Raw genomic sequence first — 16,279 nt, 5'->3', positions numbered from 1 at the left:
TTGTTTAACATTCTGGTTCCGCCATTCTTGTCCGTTCATACGTAAGCCTCGTTTAGGACGATATCTTACAGACCGTTTAACCGAATTATTTTCTGAGCCCAGGCGGATACAGAGTATTGCGTCAGAAGTTAACGGTTAATGTTCCGACGATTTCTGTGTACGCGCTCGAAAACACAAGCAGAGTTTCCAAGGTTGTCCACAGCTGTAGTGATCTCGTCCCAGTTACGATCAACGCCTTTCGCAGAGCATTGTATGATGAACTTTGGTAGGCTTCACGGATAACAACGGTTGGGTTACCAAGACTGGACGTTCAGTCATTACATTGGATCTTCAATGCTTGGAAGCCTTCCAGTCAATGAATATGCGAGCTGCTGATGTTTGAAAATGCTATCAAATGATTGTTGAGCAATCGTTCATTTCCTTATTTTACTTTGGCCACTTTACTTCGGTTGGCTAACGACTCTGACAGCGTCTTCAGGCTTTGCGCAACTTTGAACTAAATGTCGCCTATTAGCTGACAGTTAGGTGAATCAGCTTCAGCAATATCAGTGGACAGTTTGGTATACTCTACGCCAGTAGCCTCCATCCCGCACTCGTAACGCATGTTTGGTTTTCACAGAAGACGAAAAATGTTGGCAAACCATATACAACCCACAAATTCGGGTTACCTCACATCCATTGATCCAGGTCTACCAAAATATTCAGTTCACAACTAAAATTTAATCATGTAGATGAAATCAATCTTTACCGAGACGCCCTGTACAAGTTTCTCACCCTTACTGGGAATCATCACCATCATCTCACAAAACTCAGAGAGTTTCACATTCACGACATTGCGGCTACTGGTTCGACATTTAAACGTTCAGCTACGGGAGGCTGAACAGCAGTGTGAGTAGCTCTTACTTATTCACTTTACATCCGCAGCCAAGCACATTGAAGGTCAAGTGGATCTCAGCTGGAAGACTTACGTAATATTTCAGAAGCTTGAGAAGGAACCACTTACAAACCCTCCTGAACGACCTATAGTTTGGTATTAAACCGGTGAAATATGACTACAGAGGCATAGTGAAGGACAATCCTCAAGAAAGCATACGTAACAGATGGTCTATGGTCATCAAGTTTAGGTGAAGACAAAAGGAAACAGGTGAATTCGACAGAACCCACAGTAGTTGAACTTCTGACTCAGAGCGCTTGTGAACTGCCGCCTCCAGTACATGTTCCATAATTTGGTTTGGTCTTCATGATGATAGTTGAGGCTTACTTTTGACCCTGCACCGGTCTGAAACGCGTGCTCAGCAAGACGCATAGACATAGGGGCGCGTGAGTTAGTGAGTGTTCTTTCTTGTTCCAGCTTACTGGAAATGAAAGACTGCATAACTCAGAAGATGAACTGCTTAAATTTCCAACCACTTATGACTGAACTGTATTTCGAAGAAGGTTCCGTAAATTAGCGGCTGCCTCCCATCGTGATACCAGCACGCTGTGTTCGCTGGCGGTAACCGATCCAGGACTTACTTCGAATTTATACTTGACAAGAAGTCGTTTTTTCAGGTAACTAGTTTTCGTTATTCACCCGAACCGGATCAACTTCTATTCACATCCGAGAGCACCAGAACTTATTTTATTAAGGACAGTTTGTGCAAATTCATCTACGGATTTCCTCATCATTGTCTCCGGTGCCAAGGATTGATCGTTTAATACTGATGTTACTACGACAATAGTTGTCATGTTCGGTAAACCGGTCCATACCCCTGAGCGCATCCCTGTTTTCGTCGACTGGCGTCTCATCCACACCCACCGAACAAATTTCAGAGGGTGGTGGTTCTAACCAGTATTTTTTCTTCGTTTCATAAGTTTGCGCTGGCTGCCTTTCCTGTGACAAGGAAGATTTATCAACTGTGTCGCCCGATGGAGCATTCATCGTAAATGTATAGTACATCACTCAGATTCTCAACGACCTATTACTCTGTTATTACTCTTACCGAACAACTTCGAAATTTCAGAAACATATGTCTCCGAGTCGCTTGCCAGGTAGTGATAACCACTCAGGTTCTACTAAACTATGAAACATCGGAAACCCGCATTGTAACTTGCCTTTATCAAATGGTACAGCCGTTTCATATTGGAGCGCAGTCCTTTCGGTGGCTCAGTAGTCATTTTAATTCCTGCCTGGAGGATGGATATTGGAAACTGTGGATCCGGGCTGGACGATAGCCATAGTCGAAATTCCGGATGGGTCTCTTCCGAACCCAGTCGTTCAACAATCTTGTCCAATTGTGGCATCCATGAAAGTGATAGATGGCAGTTTGCTAGGAACACCCAGTTCCCGTCGTGAACACCCTCTTGCACGAGACGTGTGGCGATCGGAGATTGACCTTGTCCCAGAGATAAAGCATTAAACTTCTTTCCCATTCCACAGTTTTCAGCCAACTGGAGCAAACCACTGGTTGGATCGACACCCGTGGATAGTACAAAAATCAGTGGGGTTCGTGTGTTGCTATCCTCAACGACCTGCTTCATATCTAGTACTGGTGGTTCAACGAATCGACTGCCCAGGTTGCTTGTTATGAATGATGTGGCACAAAATGCAACACGATCCGGTCGCAAGGAACGCACAATCAGCATACGCTGGAACTCGTTCGTTGTGTTGTCCCATTCGCCTGGAAGTGGACTGGTCTCCGGCTCTGCTGCAGTAAACCACATGTGCCAGTCACGTGGATACTGTTCGAAAGATGTAACCAGACCATGATAGTTTGGCAGTTTGTCCAATTCTGTAATATTATCCCAACACTGTTCAGAAAGCCAGGAGTTACATGGATTATCAAGCTGGTTATCGCGGTCCAGTACAATACCGCCCCGCAAGAAGAAGTTATACTCGTCTTGATTGAGCTTTCCCGCAGCTTCTAAAATTTTGACACATATTTGGAATGAAAATAGCAGTTTATGGCGTTCAAACAGACCGCGACACGTGTAACGATATACAGCGTATGTGTGGTAGTCGTTCAAATGGACGATGCGATCTTCTAGTTTACCCGAACGAGGGCTTTTGTCGATACTAAGGTGAAACAAATCAATGTATCCATCCAAGGCAAACTGGTACATGGGATCGATCCGCCCAAGGTCGTTTAGGATGAAAAACAAAATGGAAGCTCTTTCTGCACATGGCCGGTAACCTTCCCGAGCTGTATCAATCTGAACTTCGGTTTTTTCAGCAACTTGCAACTGCTCCGTCACTTCCTACAACAAAAAAAAACAAAGTCACCTAGATGAATATCTAAGTTTTGTAAATGAATCACGAGATCGCCAACCGAAAGGTCGTAGCGACCGGTTTTACACAACCAGCACACAAGATAACCTACACAGCAATTCAGTTCATCCCATGTACAATAAACGCACTTTGGAAAGAAGTTTCCATTTCTTTTAGTAGACATTGTTTGAAAATGTTTGCCCACTACCCATACTTGTCCTCTATGGACCACAGCCATTACAAGAGGCTGATAATGTTTTTTAATTACCGATTACGTATGGCATGAGCATAAGATGTCGTTCTAGCTTGTCGAGTTTTAGTAATTACTGAACTGCTAGTTACAACCTGGAAGCTGGATGGGCTGTAAAATTTGTTCCATTGTGACTTAAGTTTGGCTATTTCAGGTAACAACGAACTCGTGACCTTTGATGATGTTCTCTTTCATAAGCTCTGTTCTAGGTCTTGAAATCGTAAGTAGCGTTACCTGTGACATGAACTTTCAGAAACGGATTGGCTTAGTGAGGCTTTCATAGGCTAACGATGAGTTATATGGACCAGATAACACTCAACAGAGCTTGAGAGATTTGTCGTGTAAGTGAAATCCAAATCAAGTAACCTCACATGATACTCGAACTGTCAATCAGAAAAGTATCTTGTATAAATATCTATTGGCCATTTAATTAGTCTTCAAAGAGGCGAGGGTAAGAGAGCACTCACTGTTGATGTGATTTTAGAAGTCTGTAGTGTATTCACCAACTGTTCATCATCCAGCAGAGATCCTTGTGCTTCATTCAGCAGTCGAAGAATTTCATCTTCCAGTTCGGTTAATTTCCGTTTTCCGGCTGCGATACCGATGACCAGATTGTCTTTTTGTTCTTCCAATTCTGGTCGTTCCTTTCTCACAACAATTCCGAGAAGTTGAGCCTCAAGACCTTGTTGTTTTACGGCGAAGTTCACAACAGTCGTTTTGGCACACACCTCGGGTGCATAATGAGGGTTGGGTAGTTTGGTCGTCAGGTAGAACCTGTGAACCAGGTGAAAGTTCAGTGTTCTCAACTTGACAAGTTACTGTGAACTGGAACCATATGCTTAACATAAGTTTTTTTGGGAATTTTACTTCGTATGGTGCTCTTGGCTGTAAAAGGAACCAAAACACTCAAGTCGGCATCTTCCTGCTCGGCGTTCCGCTTAAGCGTAAACGTTAACAATCTAAACTGTCTATACAGGTAAGTTTAGCTAGTTGACCCGGGTATCGCTTTATTTGCAGTCAGCGCCATGTAGTCGCATAGCCAACACTTTAGGTACATGGAAGTGGTTGTTGTGAACCTTCAAAGCCAGGGCCATTTCGAGTGATATTTCTCGTGGCGTGAAGTAGAGGAAGGCTGTAGACAACGGCTCTTGATGCCTTGAATGCACCCTAGAAGAATAATCTATTCTGTAGCTTCTGTGAACGAATGTAGTGTTGCAACGTAAGACATAAATGTGAGTAGGAGGTGGATGGTTAGTGAAAGAGACAGCACAAGGGCGGTTTTGTCTGGAGCGTGGATTGGTGAGCAGAGAGACTAGGTTAACGACCGCTTGACACAGCAGTGAACGACCGTTGCTGTTGACCTCGGTACCATGTGATCACCAATAGTATTCAGCCGAATACCCTCAATATTCTTAACTCTTCGGGGAGTACGCTACATAAGTGGTTACCTGTGATGATGTGGTTAGATGTCCAACTCTGTTCACAAACACTGATCAGCACCGAACCACTAAGCTAGTGACCTCTGATTTCACACTGCATGATCAACGTAGAGATAACATTTCATACGGTTATTTTTACATCAGTCGCTGATGATGGCTGATGTAAAGTAAATGAGAAACAGACAACCCATGAATGATCGCATCTCTGTGGCTACCAACCTGAAGTTTTCGTTATATTCAATTTCCTTATCGCCCAAACGCATGATCAGCACTCCACCAATTTTCGCAAGCGATTTCTTCAACACTGGATCTAAGGCTTGATCCAGATGCTCGTGAATGTTCTGCATCAGAACTGGTTGGCCAAACTGAACTGCGGTTTCCAGAACACGAATGTAATCTGGCATCTGCAAATCGATCACTCTTAGCGCCTTTCCTTCCATTGATTTGATCCACTTCTGAGCCTGACACTGGGGATCAACCATGAGAGGCCAACGAGAGCCTCGTGTGACGATGACACCGTTTTCAACCGAAAAGCCATCTCTTGGTAAGCCCTGGAGATTCCATTCCCTCACCTGGTCAAAGTAAATATGAATGAGTTGGGAACATCGTACGAAAATTTTCTGTCCACAGGAAACACACCACGTCTGTTCAATTGGATAGGTGAAATGGTTATCCTTCCCCTGACCTTTCTGTATAACTCTGCCGCACAGATGTTACACTAGGTAGCCATTAGTTTGCTCGTTGTAAAACGAACTAAAGTGGGTGTCGAAACTAGGCCATGTTCACCTTGTCCATCGATTATCGTCATGAACTGTAGTTGACGTATTGAATTATGCTACCATTGTGAGCTGTTCCCTGCAATACTCAAATCTGGTTTCGATGTCTGACGACCTCAGTTTTACCCTCGGTAGGTTCCTGTATCGTTTTTATGTCCAAGATTTTCGTTATCTTTCGAAGATATTCTAAAACATACCGTTCCGCCCTCTCCCCAAAAGCTTGACTGGCGGCACTGTTAACTGCTGCTCTTGTTCCAAGCGCTACTGTGACAATTCATTCAGCGTGAGTTCTGCTATCCATGGTACCAGTGTTGTGCTCCGAATGACAAGCAGAGGAGATCGCTAGTGAATCTGACCTCAACTGTCTCTGAGACTGTTCGATCCGACTGGTGAACAAATACCACTCGTAGCAGTTCTTTGAAACACTGTACTTATGGTTGATCCCCTTTCTTTCAGATAATTTTCGACCAAAATCATGTTGTATCATTTGCGTGAATGAAATTTCAGCTACAGAGCATGGCATGAAAGCTTTTATACCATACTTTCCAGACACCTTTCCACAATGCTAAGCCTCCTTTTCTCTAACCCAACACGTTCAAAGTCTCATCAGAAAATTTCAGATGCAAAGTATTTCTCAGGACAAACATGATTACTTTCTATCCTCAAAATGTTAGAAAACATACTGACCTGTGTTGGATCCGCTAAGAATTCAGTGAATACAAATGGGTCCGAAGCAGGAGCAGCTTCCGCGCGAACTAAAGTCAGCCAATTTCGTACCAGCTTCTCACGATACTCACTCAAAAATGGTCCCATATAGGACAGGAACCCAGCAGCCAGAAGGCAATCTCCGGGTAGTAGTTCAATGCGAGCCGATAGATCAGCCACGGTGCTTTCCCATCTAAGTTTTTCACCAGCCAGTCCACTGACCAATTTGCTGGCTCGATCCAACATTTTCTCGGTATGTTCTGCTTTTAGTCGAAGTTCTTCTTTCTGTTCCATCTAGAACAAAATGAGAAGGAATTCGTTTGGGCTTGCCGGAAATAGGTTGAACAAAGGCGAGCTTGCTGATTGCTACGGCTTATTCTCGTTCCCTGTAACATGCAAAGTGCGGACAAACACATCTCCTCAAAACTAGACGCTATCGAAGTTCTTCTTTCTGTTCCATCTAGAAAAAAATGAGGAGGAATCCGTTTGGGCTTGCTGGAAATAGGTTGGACAACGGCGAGCTTGCTGACTGCCACGGCTTATTCTCGTTCCCTGTAAGATGCGAAGTGCGGACAAACACGTCTCCTCAAAACTAGACGCTGGCAATTCTTTTTTAAATGAAACTCGTGTATAAGCTCGATTAAACAGGCTGCAGGGCAGACCCTTAGCGTATGTAGCTCAGCCCAGTATGGGCCTGGATTCTACAGCGTACACGAGGGAGAAACTTGCAGTCGCACTATCCGTGAGTCTCATATCGGAAAAAGATTTTAGAGTTAACTAGAATTTTCCAATATTTAGTCTCGTCTGTACGAAAGCATTTACTTCTAATAGTATATTGAGGCAAGGGTCATTTTCGGGTTCAGATGAAGACGCTATTAGAGTTAAACTCAGTTATAGATGCTCCCGAATCACTCATGAGCCGGACTCAGGTCACATCCAACGAACATACTACGTTTAACAGTAGCTTGTGTACACTGACCTATGCGAAGATGATCATGAAGAGCACTCCTGACACCATATTTCGAGTGGTTAGGATATTCACTTGACAGCTATCAGGTCAGAATTTCGAGGAAGTGGGGTAGTAAGTGTCACCGAAATATTCAGTGTTCCAATCTGAATTTGCCGACCATGGGATAATGGTTAGGGACTCATGACAGTAGATTGCATGTCTGAGGGACTGCTTGAAGTGACTCATAGCGAACTCAACTCACAATCGGACTGCAATAGTTCTTCCCGAAACACGTGCCGCTCGGACTTCAACTTCGTTACTGAATACCATGTTGAGTTATTTTGTCGACGTTGAGGCCACACAAGTCCGCTCTTACCTACCTCCTTGAGGACACGTAGAAGCTGAACATGAGCACTTCCAACTAGAAGGGATTTCCATCATCGTTATTCAAAGCATAGAGTCGACTTACCCAAGAAAGTATACTGATGAACTATGTCATCTTAATGTTGAGGTTGGAGATGGTCCAAGTCTCATCCGCTATCAAAGTTGTAAAGCACATTCAACAAATCTATGTGAAAAAAAGAACTTTCTGTACGGGAGAGTGATCCTAACAAATCCTGATATTTAGTCTCAATGCTTAGTTGCTTGTTTGATTAACTCGTCTTGTGAGGATCTGGTAACATAGTATTATAGTGCGCCCTTAATAGCCATTGTTGACTCAAACGGCGATAAATCTACCCTGTTCACTTCTCAACTGGTCGTGTATATAGGCTGACACAGGATTATGACCACAAACTGTTGCCTGATGCTTACTCACCTTCTCGTTGTACTCCTGTTGCAAACGTCTCATTTGAGCGTTCACTTCGTCTAATTTTGCTTGTGCTGCAGCAAGCATTTCCTGTTTCTCACGCAGTACTGCTTCAGCCTGTTGCAACCGTTGTCGTTTGGGTTCAACCACCCGGTATACACGCCCGTAGACCTCGATTGCGCGGACCCACATGCAGAGAGACTTCGCAGCAGTTGAGACCTAAAATAAGATGGTGATTGAAAAAGAAGAGAAATTAAACCAGTCGAAGAGCGAGGATTCGAATAAACATTTGTTCATTTGTCCAGGACTTATTTGGAGACAATCTGTTATGGATATCTGTTTGTAGTTCGGATGGTATAACACAGTGCCCTGCATCATGTACTAGTAAACGATTCGGTTTTGAAGTCAGTGGCCATGCCAACCCGGTGATTATAAACGGTCATGTTGGTAACTTTTTATTTTCCATGTATATATCAGTCTACCATATTGTTAATTATATTCCCACTCAATTCGAGCGTCACTTTGACCGAGAAGAGCCTGTCATTCGAAGATATTATGAACATTTAGCTTACCTTCCCAACGACATCCGGGTGAAAATCATCTTGAGCACAGTAGAGTCCAATTTTCTTCAAAGTTCGATCATTGATGTTGTCCTTGTCGAAGTTGACGAGCTGTTTAATAAAATCTTGTTCTCCCAACTGTCGCCGTGACTCGGCCCAAGTCGGCTCGGCACCACGAAGAATCATGACTGCTTCCATGACCTTGAAAATATAAAGAAAATCGCGCGATAAACAAACTCATCCCTTGTAATAACAGAAGGAACAGATTCACAAAACCCATCAAACTTTGAGTGAACATAATCCTTAGCGCTTAGACAGAAATTTTTCTGCGCAAGTAGTTGAAGGTTTCTATAAGACATCTGACATTCTGTCTAAAAGTAGACCGAGTCAACTGTGATTTATTTGCAGTTCAAGTTATACCATAAAAAGCACGAGAGCTTTGGTCTGCTGATCAAGAGGTCTCATGTGATTTCGTTGAGGTTTCAACTCTAGCCCGCTTCGCTGCTCTGAATTATTTAGGTGTCCAAATATCTACGTGTGGATCCATAGTATTAAGACGAGATAAATTCTCACCTCCTGGGTTTATTAGAATCAATTACAGTTCGACAATCAATCATAGTTTATCTGGTCTTTGTCAGCTTACTGCATCGACTGAATTTTGTTGTGCAGTGAACTGAGGAGGAATACTGGGTGTATTCTTATCCAGAGTTGATGTGGGAAGTAGACATGGCTTAGAAATCCATAGGACACGGTCCGTCTATAGTATTCTGAATATTGCTGTATTATTCTTTAACAGATTTCAGGACTGGTGTCATCATTCCCAACTTTGTTCCATGATGCTATCAAGTACTACACTAACTCGGGACCGAACCCCCCATGGGGGGAGCTTTTGACAATAGCTCTAGTAGTCTAAATAGGGCATGGGTTGTACCCGGTAGAAACTGTCACAGGCATGGCTCGAGTGCTAAAAGTATTCACGGTCCCTGCTGTAGGTGGTATACTGCAGCTGGTTACGAAGAAGCTACCGAAGGAACTCAATATAGCCCAGCGTTACTTGCAAGCAATGTTCAAGTGAGATACCTGTGGGATACATTCGCCGCTTTAGGGTCGAAGGAAAGATCCTTTCAAATTGTCCAGAGTACGTAGGCATGGGTGATCTCGACTGGATCGCAAGGTTAAAATCAGAACTCACTTTCTGCACTAAGAATGGAGGCTTTCCGTAGGACTTTATTTCTGTGATATCCTTCTTATTGAGTGCTTCCAGAGCCTGCATGGCTGCTTCCAGTGCGGGCATTGCTTGGGCCAAGTCTGCCATCGCCAACTCGGCCATGTGCATACACTTGACCTCGTCCACTTTAATCTTTTCCTGAGTTTGTATCACAGCCTGAAGAAAACATGGAGGTCGAAATGTGTAAGCCAGATTGAAGTGAAAAGCTCTCTCGCATTGGCTACTCTGAGTTTATAGAAGTGAAGATGAAACCTTCTGTGTGCTTTTCCCCTGTAAGATGCTGCTTGTGAATTTGGCAACAACCATTCGAATATCATAAGCGAGATATTCATTTCAGTCACAATGAAACAACGATGTCGTCATTTTGGCCAAAATCAATTTGTAAACAGAAAAGCCTCTAAAACCATTGCACACTTCCACAATAATTCTCATAACTCCATTTTTAACGGAACTTTGAATGCACGCACTGTTCAACAATGGTGTGGGTTTGCGAAAGACACCCAACTACGATTAGGTGCAGTCAGATAAACTGCACTATTTATCGGCAGACTAAGATTCTTACCTTAGCACGAAGAACTTCCTTGATCACCATACATCGGTAGGCTAGAGGTGATACCAGGACTGTTCTTAGGTCACGATTCTACTTTGTTCGCCATATCCTTCACATCCTTGCGTTGCGACGCACTTGTATGCAAAGGCTCATTGGACTCCCGAATCAAATGACCATCAGTGGTAAGACTCTCTATTTTATTATCTGGATGAGCTATACTGATTTGGATGACCAATCGGGACGCAGATCCACATGGTTTCAGGGTTTCGTCGCACCCTCTGATACCGCTTTTTGATAGCATACTGTTTTAGTGTACCTAGTTCCCGTCTTCTGGTGCTTCGAAACTGCGCAATATCGGTTTGTATTGGACCACGACAAGCATATGTTGCCTACCTTCCACGGACTATTGGTGTTTTTTCATAACAGCACAACTGTGGCACAAGGTTTGTAAATAGGCCGCTGAATCTCACTTTTATGGGGTAAAACACTGCTTTTCGGCTGTAATGAATGCCTAAAAATGTGTTGTAAAGATGTAATGAGGATAGACTTTGTCAGGAGAGGAGTTCCAATGATAATAGTGATGCAAGCATACGCTACGGGTTTATTTATTCTTGAAGCAGTTGCTTATGAAGTAATTTTGTGTAATGGTCTGTTAGCAAATTTGAAGGCCGCTCCTGTAGAAATGCCACTACCTGTGTAGAATTTCGACTAAATCCCTATCAAAAACATGGAAATGGTTTGTCAGTCCTATTGTCTTTCCCGCACGTTAATTGCGTCCCATGTATTTCGATGTAGATCTGTGTAAATGCATACGACACCTCTGTATGGTCGAGTAAAATGTGGATGAAAAGTGCAATGGCATTGAGTCAGATGCGGTTAAGGTGTGCTCAGATCCTGAAAGGCTCATCAACAAAAGCGCTTCCGTTCAGAGGTGCTGCCTGGCCGCATCATTTGTAATCCTCTCTAGAGATTAACTATTAACCTGAATGGAATCCGGTATCCAGAGCTTCTTTCAAGATATAAGGCCCGATATGACCATGAACTGACTTTCTCTGATCCTCTCTTGTTAACTTCCAAATGACTGTATAGTTCTGATGGGAAATAAAGGCACAGGGCAACCTCTTCGAAGTGCAACCAACCAGCCCGAAGGTCCCGAGTGTGTTTTGCAGGAGTTTAGCCGTTGCGTAAATAAACGGAACCTAACTGAACATGAACTCTCTAATTTTGTTTTCTATCGGAACTCTTCTAGATTTATAGAGCCACTGATTCCACATCACCCACATGCACCAACCTTAGCCTGTTCATCCGCTTCCCTCTTCTGTTGCACAATAATGACCAGGTAATCATCGCATTCCTTTTGGAAGGCCGCCACCTTTTTGCGGGCATCCTCCAGCTCGACTGACATGACTGGAAAAGTCGGAGAACCATGAGTCAAGATTTTATTGAACAAGTAGAATACATCATCATGATAGCATTACCTTCACCATCCATCACCCACGAGCTTTTACACATGTTTTTCAGTTGTATCTCAGGGTTCATGCCCCTGATCTTGAAGCTGTGTGAAGATCCGTGCTGTTTCAAGAACAATACATTTTAGACCATCGCCTGTGAAGCGAGCCAAAATTCTCGGGTGAAAAACACATCTATACTTAAAAAGTTAAAAGAAAATAAAACATTTGGCCCGCAAATTAATCCATCAAGCCTTTGTGTTGGTGGATAATTGCGGTCCTCATTCTGCTTTGCTCTGTAATTTAGAAAATGGTTGTTTCCAAAAACCAGCTATAGTAATAGATTGCAACTACTTGACCCACGTGTTATTCAGGCAGTCACATTGGAATAAAGACACTGTTTATTCAGCTACTTTATGACTGATTATTCCGTTAAAAACTGTAACAAAAAGAACGCCGTCCGAAACTGTTTTCTGCTTCATAAAGACTATATTCTCGAATGAATGTGTCGACTTTCCGTGGCCTGGGAAGCAGCTGCTGAAAGCGACACAATTATGACCCATCCTAAGTACCGAGGCATTGAAACATTATGAAGTGGGCCTAAGTATGTCTCTCTTACTGACTGATTTGTATTCATTCCTGGATTATGTATACATATGTATATGTATGGTACTATATGACTCCCTGGAGGTTATATAAACGAGCTGGAAACCTTTTGATGATTAGTGAGTGCTTTTTATCAGAGAGAAGAACTGCATAGCATTCAGGCAACCAAAGTCACAGCTTGTGGAGTGTGGCCATGCGAGCACAAACTGGGTATACCTGGCAGACTTACAAACCTTGAACTTTATGCCAAAAACCTTGTCAGCAAAACAGGAATTCACTAATGGACATGTTGGGCCACATTACACTACTCCCTATCTAGGATCACTCGAAAGGCTAAGCGAATTGGGGCACGGGTGATACTACAACTGTACGCATCATGTGCGGCCAAATTACTGTATTACAAAAACAACTTTGAGGTGAAGGAAATAGTGGAGTATTATTCAAGTGCAAGCCAGGCGAAAAAAATGGTGTGGATACAACACAGAACAACATCGACCCAGCCACAAGCCCACTGGGAAGAGTTCACACTCATCATCATCATCATCGACAGCATGACATCAGTGTTCAACACCGATGCTTCACCGCCGAGTTCACACTACTTCACAAACTAAGCAAATGCAAGCACTCCTGATGGAACACTGCAAAATTTCATAGTTCATGAAATGAAAATGCTTCTCGTGGGTTGATGTGAATGAATTCTTGTTTGTCATTGTGGTTACCTCAAATTGGTTCACAGGTTTAGTCTGGTGCTGTGTCTCAAGCTAGACCGTGTTCTAGCATCACGCACGTTTACCTTCACTTTCGGAAAGCGTTGGGTGATACCATAGTGATGAGGAACCGAAGTATCTTGTCTATTTCGCTATCACACATCCTCTTGAAGTCAAAAGCTTCATCCGGTCACCCTACGTACGCAGCACTAAGTGAAGTGACGAAGTCACAAGGGACTTTGTGACAGCGGCAATCTATGTTACCATTGGTTCAGTAATCCATGCCCAACTGAATTTAGTTGATCTCATGCCTCCAATCAGTTCACAACATTTGAAAAAGTACCATGCGCCATCACAGTGAAGTTTCCTTCATAAATCCAAATTCACTACTGCGCGCCTAATGAGTGATTCTCATGGACGTATTCATTAGCAGATTACAAAACTACTGTCAGATTAATCTCCACTGCCTTAACAAACTTCATTAATTCAGCTACACACAGTAAAGCCTAGCTCTATTCATCCTTATGAGGGGTCTTTTAAGAGTTTAACAAAAACTCAGTTTCATCTTCTAGTCCCTGAGGCTTTTAAAACGAGAGGAAATGTTAGGTTTTCGGAATCTTTCGAATGACCTGTCAATAATGTCCAAAGAGTCGACCGATGCTTCAAGATATTACGTGCTGCAAAATTTCAAATACTAGCATCTAGTTGAGTCGGCTGAAAATCATGGAAAGTTAAGAGAAAATCCACAGGGGAATCCCGGATAAAGAAAATGGTACTATCATTTGGATGTTCGGTAAGTGCTTTCTATCGAGGCCATCCACAGCACTGAATTCAAGCATCTTTGGTGACAACTAACCTTCGACTTTCTCTCGTGTTTCATCAATCTTTCCTAACCCGTTTGCTAACTTGTTCGCTTTGTCACTCAGTTCTTGGCGTTTCTGATACAGCAGTCTGAAAGGAAGCGTCATGCAATATTTTGTCATTGACATGAATGAAACAGTGAACCAGGTACACAGGTTTTCAACATAAAATACAGTTCCTTCTTCCAAACGGCCATGCTTTCCATCAGAACGATTATTTTTGTTTACTGTGCAAGGAAATAAAGCCTGTCCTTCAGCACGACGTTCAGATCCACTGCAATCTACATTATTCACAAAGAAATAGGAATGGACTGGCAATCAGCGAGATGAGGTGCAAAGGGTTAGCCGCTGGTATGACGATTAAAGGCATTTTTACCTGCTTAGTTCATGCGGCCAAGTCTCTTAAGGCCTGTTGCTATCTGGCCACACCAGGCAATGTATACTTTGGGGCTATGAGCCTTCGTGTGTACTCACACATGATTCGGCTGATCATTCAACCGAAGTTCACCGTGCACTTTCTTATCGTGCCATCCAGTTGTGGTTTTCCATCTAGCATATTCACAATGCAAGACCGAAACCCCGCCAGTATTATCAAGCGTGACTGTCCTTCTTAACAAGCCTATGTGAAACGATGCGGAACGAGTTTAGCTATACAAAAAACCTGACTAGCCCCGCTCCTGAGCCGAGCCTTTGAGCCTCGAGTCATCCTCCTCTCCTGCGCTATGCCGCCAGCTACGCGTACACGCCTTTCAAATACTTGGTCCACCGGACTATTGGTTAGGTCATTGTAACAAATGACGTGGTATGAAATTAGCTTGACAAACCATCAGTATGAAGGAACCAGAGAACTCAACAAACCAGATTTCCTCACAGCTGAAAACATCGGGACAGTTGGTTTTAAACCAAGGAGTAATTCCAAAAGGCGACTTGGGGCTGAATGTTAGAAAAAGCAACAACCGAGATGACAGACCACATCATTAGAGCATCAAGAACTGTCGACTCCGTTCGAAGGTGGAACTCAGACTGCGCCGTTGCTCGTAATGGGATTACCAAGCTCGATAATGCTATTGTCGACATTACCTCTTACGTCTTGTCGGTTTGTTGTTTTCCTTTAGGTGGCACGACTAGACAGTATACAGTAGCCTGGATTTCGATGCAACTGATAGAAGCATATGTCGGAACTACCTCAACAAAAACCAAGAAGCGTAGTTTGCACACTGCACACTGGCCCGACATTGTAGTGGTAGGCAAAGCGTACAGTAGATAGTTGCTCCGCGTATGGACGACTAGTCCATCTCCACATGCATATCAGTGGTTGATGGCCTATATGCATATCTCGGTTAACAGAGTATTCCTCAACTTCTCCTTAGGTATTAAGCTACCACGCAATAAATCTTTAATGGGTTTTGTCTGCTCTCTGAAAAATACTGACAACAGAAACTGGCATCTACTCCGATCTTTTGGTTTTCCAGCATCCTCAACCTGAACATCTTGATGGACCTCGGCTGTCTGTGAATAACCGCGCGTGGTATGTTGTTGCCAGCAATCTTCATCGGTTGAAGACAATATTGAGTCTCAAGAGTGACGTGACAGGACGTTAAATATCATGGTGTTACTTTTTATAGCATGAGGCTTAGACCTACCAATATGTATGCAGTGTTGTCGCTTTTCAATGAAGCCGCGCTTAGCTCATGCTATCATTTCTTTCTACATTAGTAGGAGACGGTCAAACTCTGTTACATCGAAAACTGCTGCTTGTACTGGCCACTCAATCATAAGTTTACATCGTAAATGGTCTCAGGTAAATCTAGCCCGTTCCAGTTGACGAACTTCCTAACTTGGTTACATTTTCTCTACCCATATGAAACTTCTCTTCTACAGGATTGCTGTCGTATTAACCACTGGTAAGAGGGAATGCTGAACGTTGGCTGTCGTCGCATACAAACCTGTGGGTTAGGTTGTTTCGATTCCTGATACCCACATTCACGCGCTTGTTCAGTGCACGACTGCTCTTGCCTAGAACGTCACATAAGTAATGTGAGGCTGTCAGGTTTTCGATGTCTCATCTGGAACCAGAAAACGATCGCTGATAACTTTGATTTCAGTCAAGTGATACTAGTCACATTTGTACAGCAAAAGGCGCAGA

At 43.3% G+C, this 16,279-nt stretch overlaps 1 protein-coding gene across 1 annotated transcript in view; it reads right to left on the bottom strand.

Annotated features, from left to right (window-relative positions):
• T265_13739 (hypothetical protein) overlaps positions 1-16,279 on the bottom strand; it is a gene marked incomplete at both ends in the record, with an annotated part of 106,726 nt that overhangs the window by 7,374 nt on the left and 83,073 nt on the right. Inside the window, 9 exons of the mRNA XM_009170273.1 lie at positions 2,062-3,237; positions 3,965-4,271; positions 5,156-5,508; positions 6,400-6,711; positions 8,184-8,393; positions 8,747-8,935; positions 9,927-10,118; positions 11,804-11,919; positions 14,130-14,224. Coding sequence (XP_009168537.1) covers positions 2,062-3,237; positions 3,965-4,271; positions 5,156-5,508; positions 6,400-6,711; positions 8,184-8,393; positions 8,747-8,935; positions 9,927-10,118; positions 11,804-11,919; positions 14,130-14,224 — 2,950 coding nt within the window. The remainder of the gene's footprint in view (positions 1-2,061; positions 3,238-3,964; positions 4,272-5,155; positions 5,509-6,399; positions 6,712-8,183; positions 8,394-8,746; positions 8,936-9,926; positions 10,119-11,803; positions 11,920-14,129; positions 14,225-16,279) is intronic.

This window comes from Opisthorchis viverrini (genome assembly GCF_000715545.1).
Source record: "Opisthorchis viverrini unplaced genomic scaffold opera_v5_99, whole genome shotgun sequence".
Classification (NCBI taxonomy): Eukaryota; Metazoa; Platyhelminthes; class Trematoda; order Opisthorchiida; family Opisthorchiidae; genus Opisthorchis; species Opisthorchis viverrini.
This window is presented reverse-complemented; position numbering and strand designations above follow the sequence as displayed.